Source organism: Condylura cristata, unplaced genomic scaffold (assembly GCF_000260355.1).
Source record: "Condylura cristata isolate star-nosed mole 26May11 unplaced genomic scaffold, ConCri1.0 scaffold00017, whole genome shotgun sequence".
Taxonomy (NCBI): domain Eukaryota; kingdom Metazoa; phylum Chordata; class Mammalia; order Eulipotyphla; family Talpidae; genus Condylura; species Condylura cristata.
The window spans coordinates 6269110-6290386 of NW_004567118.1; the positions used below are offsets into that span (position 1 = coordinate 6269110).

At 49.2% G+C, this 21277-nt stretch overlaps 1 protein-coding gene across 1 annotated transcript in view; it reads right to left on the reverse strand.

The window, feature by feature from the left end:
* Positions 1-10321: 10321 nt before the first annotated feature.
* Positions 10322-21277, reverse strand: part of SKAP1 (src kinase associated phosphoprotein 1) — a 250012-nt gene continuing 239056 nt past the window's right edge. Inside the window, exons 12-13 of the mRNA XM_012726718.1 lie at positions 12617-12725; positions 10322-10661 (exon numbers count right to left, since the gene is read on the reverse strand). Coding sequence (XP_012582172.1) covers positions 12627-12725 — 99 coding nt within the window. The 3' untranslated portion in view covers positions 10322-10661; positions 12617-12626. The remainder of the gene's footprint in view (positions 10662-12616; positions 12726-21277) is intronic.

Consider the following 21277-nt stretch of genomic DNA (forward strand, 5'->3'; position numbering starts at 1 on the left):
CCCCCCCCCTGCAGCTCCCCTTCTGGCTGCAGCGCCTGGAGCAGTGTTTCCGAGAGGCTGGCTTCTTGCCTACGTGGATATTTATTCTTCCACTTCCTTGCTCTCCCCCACCCCCCTTAATACGTATTACACTGACAGAATGGTGCTGTGACTCCTGTTACTGGGGTGTCCTCCAAATCCCAAGACCAGCCCTGTGGGGCCTGGGACAGGGAATAGCTCAGGGCCACCCACAAAAGAATGAGTGCTGGTCACTGCTGGAGGCAAGGCAGTCCTGCAGGCCTTTGTTTCGGCAAAGGCTGTCTGGGCCTCTCACTGTCTCCTGGCTGGAAAGCGGGAGATGGGGCTGTCTCTCCCTCAGGGTCAGCCAGGCTCCTTTCTTTTTTGAAACCTTTTCTTCTCCCTTAGTAGCAGCCTCCTGCCCCCAGGGCTTCAGCCACCACAGCTTGTCCCTCTGCTGTGGCAGTGTACAGTGGGGTGCACAGCTTTGTTTCTGCCTGGAGAGAGGCTCTGGGGATGGAGACAAGGAGCCACAGCGCAGCCTTCAGACAGTGAGTCATCTGCCTCCGGCAGCCTGATTCCTCCCCGAGAGCGGGCTGTGGGAGACGAGGGCCCCGACGCTCCGCACACCCTGCACTAGGCTGCGAGTGGCTCTCGCCCACTCCTCCCTCTGGCCACTGCAACCTGTCTGTGAGCTCTCCCCTCCCAGGCTGTGCTGTGGGACTGTCATGGCATTTAGTTCAGAGTTGAGGGGCTTTGGCCTGAAATAAAACTCAAGTATTTAAGACTGTTGTTGCAATTGGTGTCTAACAAGCTGTAGCAGAGAAGGAGGGAGCGAGGGCTGGCAGTACCTTTCATAAATCATGAATTTATCAGCGTGGAAATAATGGTTCCGACGGCACTGCAGCTCTCCTGTACTGTGTGTGGTGCGGGTTCGCCACTGGAGGAAGGTCTGTCTTCCAAAGAGCCGGATCCAGCTCTTCTCACAGTTCTAGGCATGAACCTTGTTAGGTATAATTTACCTGATGTTGCTTCCCTTCTCGCAGCCTGTCTGAGGTGCCAGGTGCTGAAAGAGAAATAAAGTTTGTCAACAAGCAGATGCAAAGCCCTGGCTGGGACTCATCCCTCTTCCCTGCCCGTCTCCCCTGGGTCTCTCCTTTATACGATGCAGCAGAGCAAGGCGAGGATGGGAAACCTACAGAGGCAGGCAAATCCAAAATGTCAAAAGAAGTTCATTTAAAAGGGGGGAAAACTCCACATACAACCCTCACAAAAACCCGACAGATGCTAAGCTAATGGCATCCGCTCTGCCGATTGGTGGGGATGGTTCATGAATATTAATGAGTCCAATGCTCCAAATGGTGCAGCTGTGAACCCAGCTGTGCCTGAAGCTCTCTGATCTCCAAACTTCAGACAGGAGCCGGAGGTGGTCTGTGTCAATTCCCTACTCAGCCAAAAAACAGCAAGCTGGGTTGGCCTTCTTCTGTTCACGCCTCTTCCCGGAGCCGGTGCACAGCAGCCAGTCCTGCCAGCGGGCCAGGCTGCTGGGACAGCAGGAACCACTGGAAGACACGGCTGCGGTTTTTCTGGCTCCTGACTTTTTTAATGATCCATTAACAGCGGTGCATAGAATAGTACCTCGGTTAATCTGAGGCCAGGGACCATCCCCTCACTGCCTTGTGTAGATGATGGGAGAGGAAGGGCGGGCTTTCCTAGGAATACAGGCCTGAGCTTACCAGAAAAACGTCAAAGGTGGATTTTCCTCCAGGCAGTGCCATCGGCCTAACATTTTGCTCTGACCCTGTGTCTAACACTGGTCAACAGGTGACCTGAATCCTGGAGACCTGCCTAGTTCATAGAATGAAAGTTTAGTGGGCCTGGTTTAGTCACTTCTGATAGCCGCCTCCAGGGCCCAATGCTAGCTACCCCATGTGAACCAGGATAAGTGTGTCCACGCTCCCGAGTTCGGTTCTGTTTGGTGGAACGAAGAGTGCGTATGTCTACGTGGATGGAGGAGGACCTGAGTTTTCTTGTATGGAAATATTTCAGATGCATCCCTTTACTTTAGTGCCCAGGGAGGAAAGCAGGGCAAGTGTTATGCTCATTTTCTGCCTGAGGATGGCTTTTTATTATTTTTTTTAAGGTTTATTTATGCATACAAGAATGGGGTACAGGCCAGAGGTCCGTGTGTGTGTGTTGGGGGGGTTGCTGAGAGGATTCACCAGAGGGGAGCAGAACAGGCAGATCTACTGAAATACATTGCTGAGGGGAGCAGTGGGCAGGACGGGAGAGGTCTGCTGTGCCATGTGGGTCAGCTCCCTGGTCGAGGCTCGAACTCCTGCAGTGGCTGTGGACAGCTTCATAGTGCTGTGCTTAACTTCTTGTGCCACCAGGGAGGCCCGAGGATGGCTTTTTAAAAGCACGTGTTTAGGCAGTAAAGTTAATTCAGGTGAGAGGTGCTTTCCAAGCTCTTTAAGGCAGGCTTCTTTTCCTACCAAAACCTAAAATAAACCCACTACTGTTTTAAGGGGAAAAATATTCCTCAGCAGAGCTTTACAGTTTTTCTCAGAAGCCAGCCCTCAGTTTAGTGATGGCTAAGATCTTAGTTCCCCCACACCAAGTCCTAGGCACCTGTACCCTCTGGAGCTTTGGTTGGGATGCGAGCATGACTGTTCGATCACCCAATTCGACCTTGGCCTCTACAGAGCCGAATTCTATGTTAATGAATTTGCTTCCTCAGCTCTTGCTGAATATCCTTAATTCCTAGGGGTGGGGAGGACATTGGGCATGAAGATGTGAAGTGGGGTTGGAGGTAGAATGGAAACCCGCCAGCTCCTGCCTGCCTCATCCAGGCCGAGGGAGCAAATCAGTCAGGACGGGAGTGGCGTCTGGATTTACACGTGAGCAACCAGCTGAGAAGCTGCTGAAGCCAACCACTGCAGCGCGTGATCTGACTGCTTAGGCAAGCCTGGGCACTGATCCTAACTCCCTCCAGAGGTCCCTTTGCCAGCAGGGACTCAGCTCTGTAGAGGCCACGGTGCTCGCTCTGTGCTAGCAAACTTTCTCTGAACTGTGGGTGAACATCCCTCTTCCTGTGCCTCCCTCTGCCGCCTTCCCCAGGGTCTCCTCACCTCGCTTTGGAAATCCCGTCAAGCACCTCATCTCTCACCTACTCCTTGCCTCAACTCTTGTCTCTAAGGAACTTTTCAGGCACTGCTACAAAAATGCAAGATGCATTTGATTTACCAAGAGGGCAGCAGAAGCCAGTCAGCTTACTAAGGAAACAACTAAGCAAAGGAGGAAGAAGACAGGAGCTTTTGCCCAGCAAGGAGAGGAGCAGGAATAGTAAGTGAGAGAACTAGAATTGGAGAACTAAGGGGCTGCTGGAAAGGCTTGAAGGTGTTTTTCCCTTGGACGGGGAGAAGCACGAGGCACTCCAGAATCTGGGTTGTGAGAAGTCACTAGTGACATTTCTTGGGTTGTGAGAAGTCACTAGCTCCTTCCTGTCCTTTGGGTAAGCGCTTTCACCTTCACCCCACCCATTTGAAGGGGCTGGCTGGTTTGGGGCTTCCCTAAGTGCTCTAGCCAGGGCAGCCCTCTCCCGGTGGCCATGCTGCTGTGGAAAGCCTGGCCGCCAGCAGCCTGACCCGACGCCCTCCAGCAGTAGGCCCAGGATAGTGAGAGCCCGAGGCGGATTGTTGGTGGCAACACAACCTGCCTGCGATAAGCTACGAGACTTAGATATATTCTACCAATTAGGGCACATCTGTTCGGGATGCTGAAAGGCGGGCACTGCCTCTTTAAGAGCCATCCCACTCCTCCTTGAGTGATGAGGGCTGGGAGCACAAGGGAGTCAGATGCTGATTAAACAGTCCTACTGCCGAGCTCTGTTAGAAAATTACTGTAATTATGATCTAGTCCCAGCAGAGGGATGAGTTCCAATCCTGCTAATAACCCTTCCAGGTGCCTCCGATTCAGGGCCCCTGGGACGCCTCACCGACAGGGCTTTGGCACCGGGGCTGTGATGGCCCGCCTGTCTGGCCTGTGCAGGCGAGACAATGAAAGCACCGCACCCCTCATCCTATCTTGGCCCCTGGAGAAAGCAGTGGGGTTTTGTTGTGTTTGCTTGCTTCTTGATGGACCCCAAATGATTGGGAGTCATTTTGCATAAGAAACTTCCCCCTGAACTAGAATGAAGAACCTCACAGTGGGGGCTGGCAACCTGTCCCGACTTACCCAGTCTCTGGCTGGGAACAGGAATTGGCCTGCACCAGCCCAGCAGGTGCTAGGCGGAAGAGCCAGTGCAGCCCCCAGAACCCAGACCCAATGTCTCCTGCGTCGTGTTTCTACCCACTTGTATTTCTCGCTTTGAAGTAGCCCACAGCTTCTCACCCAGTCCTGATAAGAGTTTCAGGACTCCAGCCACTGTAGCATGGGTTTGATTCCGGATCAAGGTGCTACCCACATGGCCCAGCAGACCCCTCCTGTCTCACCCACTGCTCCCCTCAGCAGTGAACTTCGTCCATCTGCCTGTTCTGCTCCCCACTCTGTCTGGGGAATGCTTTCACCCCGCCCCTGCTCTTCTGGCCTGTACCCCAGTTCTTGTATGCATAAGGAAATAAATCTTTCAAAAAAGGTTTCAGGGTTCCTTGTTAGGGAACCAGGGCAGGTAACTCCAGAGCTCTAACGTGATATGCACAGTCATGCAGCTCTCTCAGTCGGCAAGCGTGGGCCTATTTATTAAAACATCTTCACGGCATATCTGCGACAGTGCGGGCCGGCAAGTCTCAGAGCTGCTTTCCTCTCTCCCTCCGCCCGACGCTCCTGCATCTCTCGGCCTGAAAGGTGGCACCCGCACACTGCCACCTACTTTCCCTGGGTGCCCCCATCCACGATGGACCCCGCCAGGCCTAGCGTAAAGTGGAGGCGTGGGGGCGCGGGGACTGGCTTGCTGGTTCTGAAACCCTGAGGAATTTATGGCGTTTATGTTCTATGTCTTCCCAGCCTGGCCATAAGCTGCTTCTTATCACAACCGAGTGACTAAGGCATAAACATCCAGAAGGCCTGGGCGGTTTCTTGGCGCCTATGCCGAGCATACAAATGCCCTGTGTCCACGGCTCTCAACCTGGGGTGATTTTGTACTCAGGACACTTGGCAATGTCTGAAGACATTTTCGATTGTCAGAACGTGTGAGGGGCAGGACTACTGGCATTTGGTGGGCACAGCCGGGGATGGTGTTGGATACCCTAACATGCCCCAGCAGCATGATCTGGCCCCCATGTCAGTGGGCCCAAGGTTGAGAAACCCCACAACGCTAGTAAAGTAACCTCTGAGTTCTGCCCCCCGAACTTCCTGCACTGCTTGCCGATGTTGAAGAAAGGGTCTCACGCCTCCAGTGGCAAGGCGCTTGCCCAGCCGTGCAGTGTCAGTGACAGGCCTGGCAGGGTCCATCCTGGTGGGGGCATCCAGGGAAAGTAGGTGGCAGTGTGCCTGTGCCACCTTTCAGGCCGAGAGATGCAGGAGCGTCGGACGGAGGGAGAGAGGAAAGTGTTCACAGTCTGTGCTCTGTTCCTGTGCTCTGTTCTGGGACGTGCGGCTAAAGGTGGCCAGCTGTTCACCATCAGGTTAAGAGCGTCTGCAGTGGAACCAGATGCCCTCTTTGAGGACCAGCACTAGAAGCTCTTGGAACTCACTCCCATCCCCAGAGGCAGGAAGAGGCCTATTCTTGCCCAGCGCCACAAAAATGCTTTCCTGGGTGGCACTGGGCCAGGTGGAGGGGTGACAGGCTGTGATGGGGCCCCGGGAGGGAACTGAACACACACAGCTGCTGCCAGCCAGCCAGCCCCACGAACAGCTTGATGCCAGGCTCCTCAGAACAGCCTGGGCCTCAGGAAAGGAAAGCCTGGTTGGCACACTTCACCGAGGCACGGTCTGCAGGGTGAGGGCTTTACTAGAAGGGACATTGCCAAGGGTCTGGTCAGGACAGCAAGGCCATCTCTCTCTTACTGTCCATTCCCCTGATGGCTGGGTGAGCCATTTTGCCTGGTTTTTAGGGGTGACTCAGCTCTCATTTACACCTGTGGTGTTAGTGTCGTGATAACTCCCTCCTCTGGCTCAAAGGTGTCTTCAGTTAGAAACTCACGTAAAGGTGTCTTCAGTTAGAAACTCACGTATACCTTGTTAAATGGTATGTCATTTTCCCCTTAACACAGTATTTTGGGGGAGAGTATCTAGGAAAGATTTTTGTACAAAATGTGCCACATCTTAAAATGAATCAACTGAATCTCAAAGAATTGTCATGAAATCACATTCACAAACACCCCCCAGCATGTTTCCTGAACTGTTAGTTTTTGATAGGGAAATAGAACAATTCAGATCCCTTGCAAAAGACAAATCTCCTTTCAGTTGTCAATTTAAAATTCCCTACTCAATCTCTGTACATTCTAGTGGGAAATGAAATAGCTGCGCAGGAGGGAAGGGAGGAGCATGGGGCGGTGGTAATCCACAAACTAGAAAATTAGCTTGAGTCACTGGACTGTGTAGCAGGAATAATCCTCTGTAGATGGCTGCGTTTTCTAACGTCAGCTCCACAGATTTTGCTGGCGCTCTGGGAATTAACAAGTCAGTACCACTCAAGATTTATCCTTCCAGCGCCACTCTCGGTGGGGAGACCTGGGAGGAGAAATGCTTTGGCTAAAGGTTGAAGCACCCCGTTCCTGGCATCTGCGAGGGTTAAGATGCAAAATAGATAAATAAATAAATAATTAAAAATAAAAAGGACTTCTAAATGCAGTCATTCATTTTTCTTGCTCTTTTCAACTCCATCTTTCTCAGGCTATTTTTTGGGGGGCCTGGTCCCTGAATTCCAGTCCCCCTCTGGCATCCCCTCCTTAAGTAACTGTGGCTGGTTTGGACAGGCAGGGGTGCCGCCCTGTTCTTTGCTCCTGGTGACACAAGTGACCGGGGTGAAGTGTGGGTTTGAAGTTGTGTCACGGGCCGTGTCTGACCTTGGAACGCAGTGGTTCTACAGCAAGGTGGCTGACAGGATTCCAAGTCTTTCATTTCCTTTTCCACCAGATTCTCTGACTTATCCAGGGCACCACTTTCAGAGGCCCCATTTTGTGCCTCACAAGGCTAACTGGTAATAAAGAAGGCGGTGCAACTGAGCAAACCAAAGTGTTTTAAGAAGTCAGGCCCTCCCTGGTGGCGCAGCGGGTTAAAGCACAGCACTAAGAAGCTAAAGACACCGAAGAACGAGTTCGATCCCAGCCCGAGGTGATCCACCGGCTTGGCAGACCTCTGCTGACCCGCCCGCTGCTCCCCTCAGCAGTGTACTTCGTCCATCTGCCTGTTCTGCTCCCCGCTCTGTCTCTGGTGAAGACTCTCACTGCCTCTCTGGCCTGTACCCCAGTTCTGTATGTAAAAATAAATGAATCTTAAAACAAAAAAGGTCAAAAAAAAAAAAAAAGCCAATAACTTGAATCCAGGATGCCACTTACCTCTCAAATTCAGACAAAGTGTCTGTTTCAAGAAGGAGGGAGCAGATCTCAGCGCCACCTTTTCTATCTTCTCACTTTAAATGGAATCAAACTGGGTTTAGGGATGAGACTTCATAGGCACTCTCTTCTCTTTCCTGTTTTTTATTCACTAGGGGGAAAGACGAAGTTGGTTTTGAATTAAATACAGATTTGTGAGAGATATAACAGGCCATTATATGGGAAAATTTAATATTGAGGTCAATTCAACTGTTATGCTACTTTGCAATATGAATGACAGAGAAAACACACTAGAAAAACGCATTTCTTTTCCTGTAATGTAGCTGAAAGATTGCTTCCAGAGCATTTAGCATTTCCAGATATCAGTTGGGACAACACAGGTCATTTGGGGATGAACATTTGCTCACCCCCAGGTCAGATTATGTGGAGGATGTCAATAAATTCTGCATAAATTATTACATATGTATGTATACAAGGTGGATATTCGCTTTTTAAATGCATAGCCTTAGCTTTCTTATTTTTCCACTTTTACAGAAAATCAAAGAAGGGAAAAGCCTTTCTTCTCCCACTCTCCTAGTTCACATGCCAGAGCAGTTACTGGCTATTAAGAAGCTGCCCTACATATAATGCAGCTTCTTCAGTGGTCTAATGCCCCGTTATCGAGTTAGTCACAGGCAGTAGAGGGCATTTGGTTAGTGAGTCAAACAGCAAGAGGGTGATCTCATCGGCCAGGTCCCTCCGCAGCTGTTGGCTAGGATGGCGGCCGTCAGATTGAGTGAGGAACAGTTTTGCTGGGTCAAGCTGAGCTTCAGACAGAAGAGCCTCACAGAGGGCACCTTTCCCTTGGAGATAGTCCTCTCAACCCTGGAATTTGCACTACTTTTCCCGTTGTGCCACAGATACTCAGAGGACTACGGACAACCGTCCCACCCGGCCCATTCGTTCCTGTCTTTTAGGGCCCATCCATTTTCCCTTTAAGCTGTATTGCCAGAGGGGCTGAGTGTGGGAGTTATGCTGCAGGGCAAAGAGGCACTAAACGACCTTTGCAGTTTGGCAAATGGTCATTTCCTCGGCTCTTCAGGCATGGAACAGACTGGTGTGCTAAGGGGACTTTGTTTTGAGTGCTGGAAACCCATGGCGTGGTATTGAGAGAGCTTTGACCTGTGCAGAGAGAATGGGAGTCACCTTGATCTTGCTCGTTTCTGATGCTGCCCTGTACCTGTCTGGTCCCCCTTTCTGGGGTCTCTCAGAACAGAGGCAAACTGGCACTTTCCTCTTCTTAGCCACCCGGCCTTTCGGACTTCGGTCCCTGGGTTCTCCAGAGAAGGAAGAAATTGGGGACACCGAGGAAAATCCTTAGAACACTGCCGATTGCTGTTACCTGTAGGCTGGGATCGGTGCAAAAGTCCGGAAAACAGAGGCAGGTGGTTCTCTTTGGTTCATCTGCTCATATGCTGCCACCTAGTGGTTCCTTCTCCTTTCGCACCCTGTGTAAAGAGGGGACATTATGTGTAGATCTGTGTCCTCTTGGATCTTACTCTCTTCTTTTCCCCTCCCAGACCTAAATCGTTCCATTTTCTTACCTCCTTACCCATCACATACACAACCAGCTTCTTCCTTCTACTCCTGAGTTAGAAAATCTGGAAACGAATGGCTGGCATTCGTTTTGGGAAACTTGGAATGCACGGACAAGAACCCCTTCGCTCTCTAGTTTCTCCCTTTTGGCGACTGGGCTTTCACGTAGTTGGAACAGAGGCGAGGAAGGTAGCTGCCAAGTCAGGACCACTCTGGGTAGGCAATTTTGACTTTTTATAGTTTCTCTGTTGCCCATCTTTCAAAATGTCTCCTGTAGAGAATCAGGCAACAAGAGCTAACTCTTACTGAGCAGCTACTATGTGCCAGGTGTCATGACAAGTGTGGCATATATTTCTTTCACCTTCTTAATCACCCAGTGGGATCACCCAGGATGCCCCTTCTAGGGCGAGGGAACCCAGGCATGCAAGGAAAGTAACTGGCCCTAGTGAATATCTGTAGTACATGGGGGACTGTGAGTCAGGACCAGGCTGTCTGATCCCAATAGTTTATACTTTTTTTTTTAAAGATTTATTTATGCATACAGAGTACAGGCCAGAGGGGCAGGGGCGGTGAGAGAATTCACCAGACACAGAGCCGGGAGCAGAACAGGCCGACTGATGAAGCACACTGCTGAGGGGAGCAGTGGGCGGGTCAGGAGAGGTCTGCTGCGCCATGTGGGTCACCTGCGCAGTGGGGATCCAATTCATGCTTTCGTGGCCTTAGCTTCTCAGTGCTGTGCTTTAACCCGCTGCGCCACCAGGGAGGGCCTGATTCCAATAGTTTACACTCTTAACCACTATGTCTTGCTGCCTCTTCAAGGCACAGACAACCCACGTGCCAGGCAGAGGACACAGGGCTGCAGCAGTGCCACCCCTCCCCCAAGGCGTTTCCCCATCTCTCACCTGGCACTTGGAGGCACAGGACTCTGTGACGTGGTTAACTGAGGCCTAAAAGGAACTCTCCAATGTGCTGATTGCAAAGATCTGCTTCCCGTCCTGTCTCATTTCAGAGACAGCACTTAAGAAAAAACAACCAAGTAAGTGACCAAAGGAAGTCTAAGAAGCCAAACAGAAACCGGGGCTGCTGGGTTTCCAGAGATGATTCTCCCCTGCAAGACAATGGCAAGGCCTCTTCTCTTTGGGCTTTTGCTTTCTTTCTGGTTATCTCTTCCTACTTTGGAGGTGAGGAGAATGCCTAGAACTGACATTTTGATACTTTCAAAAAAGAAAGAACAACAACCAGCATACACGGTAAGGAGTCAAATCTGACATTTATTTGTGCTTTTCAAACCAGCCCAACGCCCGCGGCTCCCTCCTCCCCAGGTGTCCTTCTCTCTCCCCTTCTCTGTCACAGCCTAGGGGATGGTGGAATGAGTGTGCGGACTGGTTAGCGACGGGGTAAGGGGTGACAAGGCAGCTTTAGGAACAGTTGTGCCGCCTTCTCCCACTGGACTTATGGGGTTCACAGTTACAAGGTGTTAGAGATAGGGGTCTCTTTAATAAAGAATTCATGGTGTTCATGGGGTGGTGGGGAATGAGAGCTCTTGCTGATCAATTTCTTCAATAAGGCAGGAAAGAGAGAAGGATATATGTCCTAAAGGAAGAAAAAGGCACAAATTTGCTTTTGTGATTCCAAAATAGAAGGTATACAGAGCCAGAGTAAAAAACGATCTTCCTCCTACCCAATCTCACAGCCATGCAATTTCTCTGTCCTTGGAGGCAACCAATGTCATCATTTTCTTTTTCCTTCCAGAGATATTTATACATTTTTAAGCCTCTGGAGATTCCTTTTTTATACAAAGTTAGAAAACTAGCCTGCCCTTCGATCCTGCTTTTTAAAAAAGTTTACCGCCATATCTCAGAATGTATCCCATGCCATTCAGAGCGCACTCTTTTTTCTTTTTGACGCTTGCATAGTATTCTATTTTAGGAATGTACTACAGTTATTTGTCTGGGTCTCTGTTGTCTAGAACAATAGGTTTGCTGTTACTAACAAATAACCATTGTGCGTGTGTGCAAGTGTAGCTTCTGGATAAACTCCTAGAGATGGAATTGTTGGTGGAAGAAAATGGGGGAATGATGAAATAAAGGGGAGCATTAAGTAGGGTGAATTAGTTCAGACAGAAAACTTCCAACTCTTCTGCATTCATGGCCAAGAAATGGAGTCCTCACTGGGAAAGTCAGCAAGTCGACTTGAGCAACAGTCCCACGCTGGTGCTTTATGTTTGTAGAAGGCATTGAAGGCTAAGATCTAGCTTTAAGTATTTTCCTAAGTGAATCCACTCAGCCTACAAGACTGGCACCTCACCTGGAAGATTCCAAAGACAGCTGATTCACTGCTGTACATGGATGTGAGAGCTGGGGATAAAGAAATGCAAACCCATCCTTGTGGCAAAAATTTCTAGTTGTCCCCCAATATCCATTCTCCTATTTTTAATAGTGACTACCTCCCTTAGCTTTGACATTGGACACCAGGCTTTCTAGAACAAAGGTTTCTCTGCAGTGCTGTGTGTACACATCTGGCCAATGCAGTGTAAGCAGAAGTGGTGTGTGCAACATCTGTGATGTGTCCTTTAAATTATTTTTAAGAGTTTTTTTTTTAAGATTTACTTTTTCATACAGAACTGGGGTACAGGCCAGAGGCACAGGGGTGGTGAGAGGATTCATCAGAGACAGAGTGGGGAGCAGAACAGGCCTACTGATGAAGTCCACTGCTGAGGGGAGCAGCGGGCGGGTCAGGAGAGGTCTGCCGTGCCATGTGGGTCAGCTCCGGGACCAGGATCGAACTCGCACTGAGGTGGCTGCAGCTCGCTTATAGTGCTGCGCTTTAACCCACTGCGCCACCAGGGAGGGCCTGTGTCCTTTAAACTTTTTAAAAATTTATTGTCATGTAGAAGAATTGGGGTGTAGGCCAGAGGTTCGGGGGGTGAGAAGATTCATAAGAGACAAGAGTGGGGAGCAGAACAATCAGATCTACTGAAATACACTGCCGAGGGGAGCAATGAGCAAGACACACAGGTCTGCTGCACTATACAGGGGTCAGTTCCCTGGCTGGGATCAAACTCAGGCCACAGAGACTTAATTCCCAGGCCACCAGGGAGGCCCTCAGTGATGGCCCTTTAAAAGAAAACGTGTGCTTTTCTTTCATCATGTCCTTTCTGCCAACACAGATGAGTAGAGCTGAGACAACCATCTTGGGTCATGAAGTAACCTTGGGTATGTTGACCACACACAAAAAGACACAAAGCAAAAAGAAAAGGTGCCTGGAACCTGGATATCTTGACTTCCTCATCTCCAGATATTTACAGAGGAGACAAACAAGCCTCTCTACTCATTAAATCATTGTTATTTTGGATTTGTTGTCATTTGTGGTTGAACCTAACCCTAATGCATACAGTCCCCCAATGTAGGAAAAACAATTCCAGATTCATCTTGCAATGGTGTGTCATTAGCAGTCCTGTCTGGAAATGAAATGCTACTTCAGCAGTGACATAGCCTTTGCAGAGAAACGAAGGCTTGGCTGGCAAATCTATTAGTGATGGTTGATACCTGAGCTTCATCACTCTTCTGCCTCGAAGGCGGTGGTGAGGTACTCCTTGGGGACAACTCCGATGATGCTGTTCAGCTCGCCAACCCACCAGCCATATGCACCATACTCCTGAGAAGGGAAAAGAGGGTGGTTTCAGTAGAATTCGGTCACGCTTCTGCTATTCTTCTAGGGTGACTGCCAGGAGTTTTGTTGGGTGTTTTTTTTTTTTGGATGACACTATTGATATGACTCGTTAACACTCCTAAGGGATGATTACATTTTCAAAAGTTATTTGGAGGAGAAAAACAAACTCACTTTCATTTTGTTCTCTTCCTGTCTACACTGTAAACTTAGCACATTTGATACTATTACTGAACCCAGAGAACATGTGCTTTACCAAGCAGAGTGGAATGGCTTCTTCAGAGAAAGTTGGGCGCACCCTGAGATGCCAGAACACTAAAGACATGCAGGAAGTCGGGTCAGAGTTCAAATCAATAATATTTACCAAGCCTCATCTATGTGCAAAGTGCTGTTTGAGATCCCAGGAGACATATAATGATGAATCAGAACACTGCTTATTCTCTGGGCGCCTACAGCACAGAGTAATGGGTTTTGGAGTCAGACAGACTGGGATCTAATCCCCTCTTGGTCATTTAGTAGCCATGTGACTTTAGGTTCTTCTTGCTTTAACTTCCTCTTCCGAAAGAGCAGAGAGAATTCCACCTACCCACTGCCCCTCCATAGAGTGGGGATGTAAGTGACACCATAGAGTCAAACAACGCAAAGAGCCTGAAAAAGAGTAAGTGCTCTCAATATTAGGGTCTTCTGCAAGGGTGGGAGGTCACTAGGCCCATCAGCAGTCACCGGCAGGGCCTGAGAGTCACTGCGCCAACAAGAGAGTCTGGGGCCTCCCTGCTGGTGTAGGGGTCAAAGTCTCAAGTCACAGCTATCACCAGCTGCTGCAGCACGAGTTTGATCCCAGCCAGGGAGCTGACCCACACGGCACGGCAGACCTCTCCTGACCCGCCTGCTGCTACCTGCTGCAGTGTATTTCTGCCTTTTCTGTTCCCTATTCTATAGTGAATTCTCTCACTCCCACCCCGGGCTACACCCCAGCATAAGTAAATAAAAATAAATAATAAAACAAAAGGAGTCTGATCTTATCTTTCCGTAGGCCTGGCACCATGAGCACTTCTTGAAATATTTTCTCCTCTTAGTTTCTGTGATCACCAGACTCTGCTGATTTCCCTCCTACCTCTCTGATTGCTTCTTCTCATTCTCCTTTGCAAGTTCATCTTTCTTTATTCCTCCTTTTTTTTAAAAAAAGGTTTTTATTTATTTATGCATACAAGAACTGGGGTATAAGCCAGAGGGGTGTGTGTGTGTGGGGGGGTGGTGGTGAGAAAATTCACCAGTGGGGAGCACAACAGGTAGATCCACTGAAACACTGCTGAGGGGAGCAGTGGGGAGACAGGAGAGGTCTGCCGCGCCATGTGGGTCAGCTGCCTGGCAGGGGATCGAACTCATGCCAGAGTGGCTGGTGAGACAGAGCTGAGACTTTAATCCCTGTGTCACCTGGGAGGCCGCACTGATGCACACTCTTTCAGCAAACACACACTTGTGTAGGTTAGCCACCATGTCTGTTTAACCACCCACAAACTCAGCGCCAGCATGGATCTAAGTTGGGTCCCAAGACCCAAGTACATTTCCTTCTAGTTGCTCAAATGCAATATGTCTCACTGTAAACCCGCATCCTTTCTCTGTCCCCATCCCCCTGCCCAACCTACCTTTACCTCCTGTGTTCTCAACCTTGCTGAGTGGTGACCTTGCTACCGTGCATTTACCCAAACCATACATGAGGCGCTGTTTCTAGTTTCATCCCACTCAACAAACAGCCCTTGAGTCCTTCCACATCTCCAAAACATTCTGGAGTCCATCCCATCTCTCCAGTCCCGTCGCCAATCCTGTAGACTCACACCACTGCCATTTCCCATGCGGACTATAGAACAAGCTCCACTCTTGCTCCCTACCAATCTATTCTTCATTCTGCAGCCAGAACCTTTCTAAAGTGCACAACATAATGTCACTGCTCTGCTGTAACCTTTAAGTGGGTTCCCACTGCCTACTGGCAATTTCTTAACATGGTGCACAAGGTGCTTGTGACGTGGTTCCGCTCACTTGCTAGGGTTATTAGTCACCCCCCCCCCACTCGGTGGCCCCTTGGTAAACAATGCATCTCAGCCACTCCCACGTGTGGGGGGGCACAGTTTCTCTTAGTTCGGAGCCTTTCCTCTCCTCTGCTGGGTAGAATTGTGTCCCTTTCCTGGAGGCTCTGCCCTAAGCAGCCCTCAGAGCTCAATTCTGAGTCACTCTCTAGAAGCCTCTCCTGTCTATCTCACTGTGTGGGGGCCTTGCTTTGTGGTCCTCTGGGCTGTGCCCTGTGAGTCCATCACACTGCCTTGCCTCCGACCTGCCTTTGTCTCAATGTCAGTCACTAGGTGGAAAGTTCCGGGAGAGCTCAGAGAGCCCTGGTTTTGCTTGCTGCGTATTCCCAGCACTCAGCATGGTGCCCAGCACGGAATAGGACCAGAAACATCCTTGTTAAATGAGGTTATGAAGAAACGAAGGGAGCAATGGGAATTTATACCCTCAGCTGAAAACCAACTCAGAGTCATTCCCCTGGTGGCTGAACTGGTTGTGGCAGGAAAAGAGCAACTGCCTTTCGAGACAGTTTCCCTGAATGGCTCCCTAAATACCGGAAGGAGAGTCTCAGGTGGCATAAGGAGCTAGACGATGAGTTGATCCTAAAGGAACAGAAATCTTCTGTTTAAAATCAGTCCTAAATAAGTGGACATACCCACACCTCTCCTGTGCCACCTCCAGCAGAGGCATCATGCCCCCACCTCCACCGCCACCCCTTACCCCACCACCCCAATGCCTGCTGGGAAATTACCCACTATTCTCTAGCCTACACATGTCAGGAGATTTAAAAAAAAATAATAGTTCATTTTTACGTCATTTTGTACCTTTTTCCATCTCAGCTGTAAACCCCGTGGGCTTCCCATCAGCAAATCACCCATGTGCCATTTCAGGACCTTTTTTAAGCTCCTCTTGGTACAAGTCCTGTTACTGTCCATTTTCTGACACTGGAGCTAGGGCAGCTTTGGCCTTGAGTTTTTTTTTTTTTTGTAGTGTTGCTTTGTCTAGCACGCGGCTAGAATGACTATGTCTGCAGGGCCGGGCTGTGAAGGAAAACATCTTCCTGCCTCACTGTAACTCACAGAAACTCTAACTTTAGCTCGTCCCCTCTCTCACAGGCACAGGGTGGGCACAACGCCGTCTGACAGCCTTTGCTCAGTCAACTTGCTTAGGCCTGTGTGACGCGTGATCTCCCACCTGCCAGACACCATTGTCTTTGTCACCGGAGGGGCTCAGACGGGGACCACTCCAGACTCCTGGCTTGGACTTGGGCTTTGCAAACCCCTTCAGCTGTAAAGCCAGAAGTGGGGACTTAGCTCGGGAAGGCGCTCCCTGCCAACTTGAAGAGGGTGCAAACTGGAGGCAGATGAGGCGCAGCAGGGCACCTGTCAGGGCTGGTCTCCCAGTCAGTGAGCTCTTGCTGGAGGGGAACAATGACCCTGCAGCCCCAGATGCTGTCTCACCACGGTGGTGAGAGCCGAAACGAGAGAAGTCAACCCTCCGCCCTTCAAAACAAAAAAACAGGCAGAAGTGTGAGGAGGACGACACAAGTCTCCAAGACCATATGTATCCTGCTGGGGGAGCCTGGGAGCTTCATCAAAGCAGGGACAGGCCTTGGGATCTGACTGTCTTTTCCAGGTTTCAGCCCTTGGCTGGACACCTCTACAGGGCTGCAGGGCTGAAATGTTTAAAGTATGAATGGAAAATTTCTAGACTTCTCTTCCTCTACCAACCCCACCCCCACCCTATGTATTGCTCCAACCCAGTCTGAACACCACGAGGTATTTTAAAATAATTTCTACTTTGATGAATTGCTGGGGAGTCCACAATTGCTCATAATCAAAGGGAGAAAAATGCAAATGAGATCCGGCCGAGAACGATCACCACCAAACGTTTATTTCACTGCACAGTGCCAAAAAGAATTAAAACAACATTAAACTCACAGCAATCATGTTTAAGCCCTCGTTTCCAAGTGCCAAATTGCACCACTCTGGATCATACAGATGTTCGTTAATTATGCTAATTTTTATTAAACTATTAAAATGGAGAGAGTACTGGCTCAGCCAGGCAGACCCCAGCTCTGAATGAACTCTGCTCTTGTCTAGAGGTGCTAATTTACTGCATTTTCATTAAATTGCTGATTCTTGGATTTCAGTTTTGGAATGGCAGAGAAAACTGAATTCCTGGGATCAACGTTTTCAATCAAGTTTGACTTCTCTTTGCCCAGAGGTCTGGGAAGACTGGAAAAATGGTGACGCATTCCCAGGAGCCCTAACTCCGCCATGTGGAAGTGTTTCTACCTTCAAGGTAGTGAGGCACAGCTACTCACAACCTGCTAGGCAGTCAAAATACACAGGCACCCACTCCCTAACTCAGCATGCCCTGTGGGAGGTACAGTGAAGATTTACTATTGAACATTGTTCAGTCAAGGTGCTTTAGATAAGAACACAAGGAGCTATTGAAAAACCCAAGTCAACCCTTCACACGGGGGCTTCCTTCTTGCCACTAAGTCTTCCAAGGAGCCTTTCACTTGAAAATACTACAACGAACAGTTCCTTTTCATCACAACTATTTCTAGGCTTCATTAAACATCTCTTTCTCTCATCCCTAGCCTTGCCCCACCTCCTTGAGTCCCCCCAGTGCAGGACTCTTAAAAATGAAGCCTGCCTATTTGGACCCCATGATGTGGTTGGAGAAGCCTGGACCGGGCGTAGCATGAACCTGAGTAGATGCAGGCCTCACCATCACAACAGTCACCAGAGTTTATGGGGAGGCGCACCGCCATAAAAGGATTTATGCTGCTAATCTCCATCAACAAGGAAGGAAAAATAAAACAACACAGACCAACCCTACCAAACCTGCCATAAAAAGAACAGCAAATTCTATAAACAAAAAGCAGTATGGCCACCAACCACAGGCAGGCACGCAGCTGGGCGCTGCCGCCAGTGGCTTCCTATTGCTGTTTATGGTTTCAAGACTATCACGGACCTCCTCAGTGCTCCTCCTGTCACAGGGCCCTGAGTCCCTGTGTGGTGCTGCAAATACCCTGTCAGTAGGTGTCAGGGGATATCAGGGGGAAAACCAGCAGGCGCCTATCATAAGCCTTAAAAGAGATTAAATACCCCTACTCCATGATTGCTACATTTTAATTTCTCTCCTTCCTGCTGGTTCCTATTTGTATAAGCTCTTCCATGGCTCCCCTGGAGTAGCACAGACATGACCTGGAATGACCATCCTATCTTGGGATGAGAATTCAATTTCTAGGCTCAGTGAATCCTAGGCTGTTCCAACAAAAGGAAATCGCCATCCTCTAGGGCACAGATTCTTAAACTGGAGTCTGTGAACCCCTGGTTTGCCTGGGGCTGGCGTGGAGAGGACTCTGAACCCCTTGCAAATGGTACAGGATTTTGTGTGCAGGTGTACACGCATCTTGTTCCTGTGCTAGGCCCAGACGTTTCATCAGGCTCTCAAAGGCCTATGAATCCTCCAAGTTTACAAAGCAGCTTTCTAGGAGGACAGTACCATGGCCTTCATGGCCTGGTTCTGCATTTTGACTCTTTGTGGCCCCCTCCTCTTCCCTGACCCTTTAAAAAATTTTATTTATGCATCTAGAACTGGGGTATAGGCCAGAGGTGCAGGGGGTGAGAGGATTCACCAGAGACAGAGTGGGGAGCAGAACAGGCAGATGTACTGAAATACATTACTGAGGGGAGCAGCAGGCAGGAGAGGTCTGCCATGCCCTGTGGGTCAGCTCCTTGGCCGGGGATTGAACTCGTGCTGCAGTGGCTTCGGAGAGCTTCATGATGCGGTGCTTGAACCCGCTGCGCCACCAGGGAGGGCCCCTAACTGTGACTTTTTGTGGTGTCTTCTCACAGCTTCCATTCCCATCCACATGATGATTTTGGGAACAAGCTGCTTGACACTGTCAGTTCCCCCAAGAATGTTCCTAATAGAAATGTTCTCTTTTCACATTGAAGTGGACTTCTATAAGCCTCTGTGGAATTAGATTCCCAGAAAATATCTCATACTTTTGTTTCTTTTAACCATCAAAGTTCAGTATCAGTGCTTGTAAATAAGAGAATGTCTCTTCAAGAGGACAATCAATCAGTCTCTAATGTGAAAGATCAATAAATGCTTGATATATGTATGGGAAAGGTCAATCAATCACAGAATTATTGGTTTATGATCGCTTATTTCTCTTATTAGTGCTTGTGTATCATACATTATCATCAGTAAATGGGAAATTTGAGTTCTTAAGCAAAGTAGATTGTCGTATTCCAGCATCAGCCAAGAACATCAGATTTTTATCATGGAGAGGCCCACAATCTCTCTGTGCTTAACATCCAGCTTTGGAAATTTAATGCTTTCTTAGGATATCATAAATTATGGAAAACAATGAGGTCTCTCATTCTGCGCCCTTCCAAATGGGGAAAAACAAGGCTGGGAGAAGGAATCGTTTACCAAAGACAGACAGCTGCCCATTTTCAGCCCAAATGGTTTTAGGGAGAGATCTTCCAGAAAGAGGAGGGAAGTGGCCAGTGAATGGGTAGCGGTGTTGGAATCTGTGAAAAGAGGGGGGTTCAGTGCTCTGCTGAGGCTTTGGGTAGCTTGATGGCTTCTCCCGGCCATTTCATAGCAGGTTTTAAGTTCTGGGCAATTGTTTTCTTCCCCTCCCCCAATCATTCAGACTTTTAGCCTATAAATCCTAAATCATTAAATGAATCATTAAATTTGCCTCATTGAAATGGTTTTATTTATTGTTACATTTCCAGGAATTTGCTAATGTGGAGGTTGATGGGCCTGGATCAAGGGGATGGACCTTGTACCTTCTTGGTGCAGGGGCGGGGGTACCGGACATGGAGAAATGGAGGTGGCTGCCGAAGCAGTTGGGGTTGCGTGGGGACAGCTCTACCCAGCTGACCTTCCTGGCCAAGAGTTGCGTATTCAACTCTTGGATACTCGAGAGAAGAGGAATGGCCTAAGAGACGGAGAGGGCCTAAGGGCACTGAGTCCGGAGGAAGTGCCTCAAGTCTGAAGCTCATGCCATGCGCTGGCTGTGGAACAGCCAGGGTCTAATGAAGAGTCAGGGTCTGCTACGGGGCAGGACCCCTGCACAGGCCGGGCACTGTGGGGGGCAGAAGTGTGTGCATGGCATCATGCACCACGGAAAAGCTATCAGCTGCAGGGACAGGGCAGGTGAAACCCGGCTGCAAGGAAAGAGAGGCGAAAGAAACCCAATTTGAACTTTGCCTAACGAAGAGAGGAAGGATAAAGGGAAGGTAAACACCGCAGACGGGAGGCACAAGGTGCCAAGAGCAGAATGCAGGAACAATAGAGACAGCACCATTTCCGAGCTGACAGGATTGGGATGCCATGTGAGACCGACCAGCGTATTAATATGTATTCCATAAACTGCGCAGCTCGCAGCCCTGCAACGCTCTGTTTTGCTCTGACCGCAGTACCAGCCTCAGGCACCACAACACAATTTGGAAACAATGTGACGGAAATGTTTAATCTGCTCGGCCCATCTGTGCTGCGTATTTCTCCAGATCTCCCTGAGAGAGGCGCCTTGAATCTCCACATTGCCTTTAATATTCTCCTAAATCACCTCCCCACTGCACTTCAAGGGCCATTGCTACAATATCACAGGTTCATCTAAAGTGCAATGGGGAGGGGGGTGGCGGGAGATGCAGGCTGGGATATTTTTTATTTTAAAATAATTTCCAGAGATCGTCTTTTCTGCTTCCTTAAAAAAAAGAAGAAAAGTTATTCTACTGTTGCCGTAAGGTTATTGAGGTTGTTTGGTGCAAAATAGGCTACGATAGAGTGGAGTCATTCTCCAAAGAATTATTTTTATTAACCTCGATTTCCTCAACTGGACATGGGAGGGTGAGCAGACGCTTGCTCTCTGGTACCTCTTATTTCTTGCACCTGCTGGGATGATGTGTCCATTTGGGGCCAGTGCCTTTTCTGCTTAGCGCTGTCTGCCTCGGGGACTGGCCTGACCCTGCCCTGTTCCAAACAAAGCCATCTTGCTCAGGACAGGTGTACACTTAGCCCCTGCTCAACCTGCCATCCCCAGAAAGGGACACTCTCTATAGTATTCACTTCAGCTTCAAACCTTAGCTTTTGCCCTGTGAGTACATGTTGAGTAGCAGGGTCCCACTGTTTTTCCCTCACCTGATTTTTGCCAGATCTAGTGATTTTGGGGCCAGAATGTAGGACGCTGGGATAAATTTCGGGAAAAGTGGGGACAGACGAGTCACCATGTTCCAGACCTTAGACAAATGGGAGAGAGCTGCACATCACCAAGAAAACTAGGATTCCTTTTGCTTTGTGAATTAAAGAAATGAATAATTTAATCCTCAAGATTGTTCCGGCGAGGGAAAGGCAACGTCCCAGTTGCGAAGCCCTACAGCCTGTCGGTGTGTTACATCATCTGCACACATAGGCGTTTCCATGACAACCGCTTATAGCTTCAT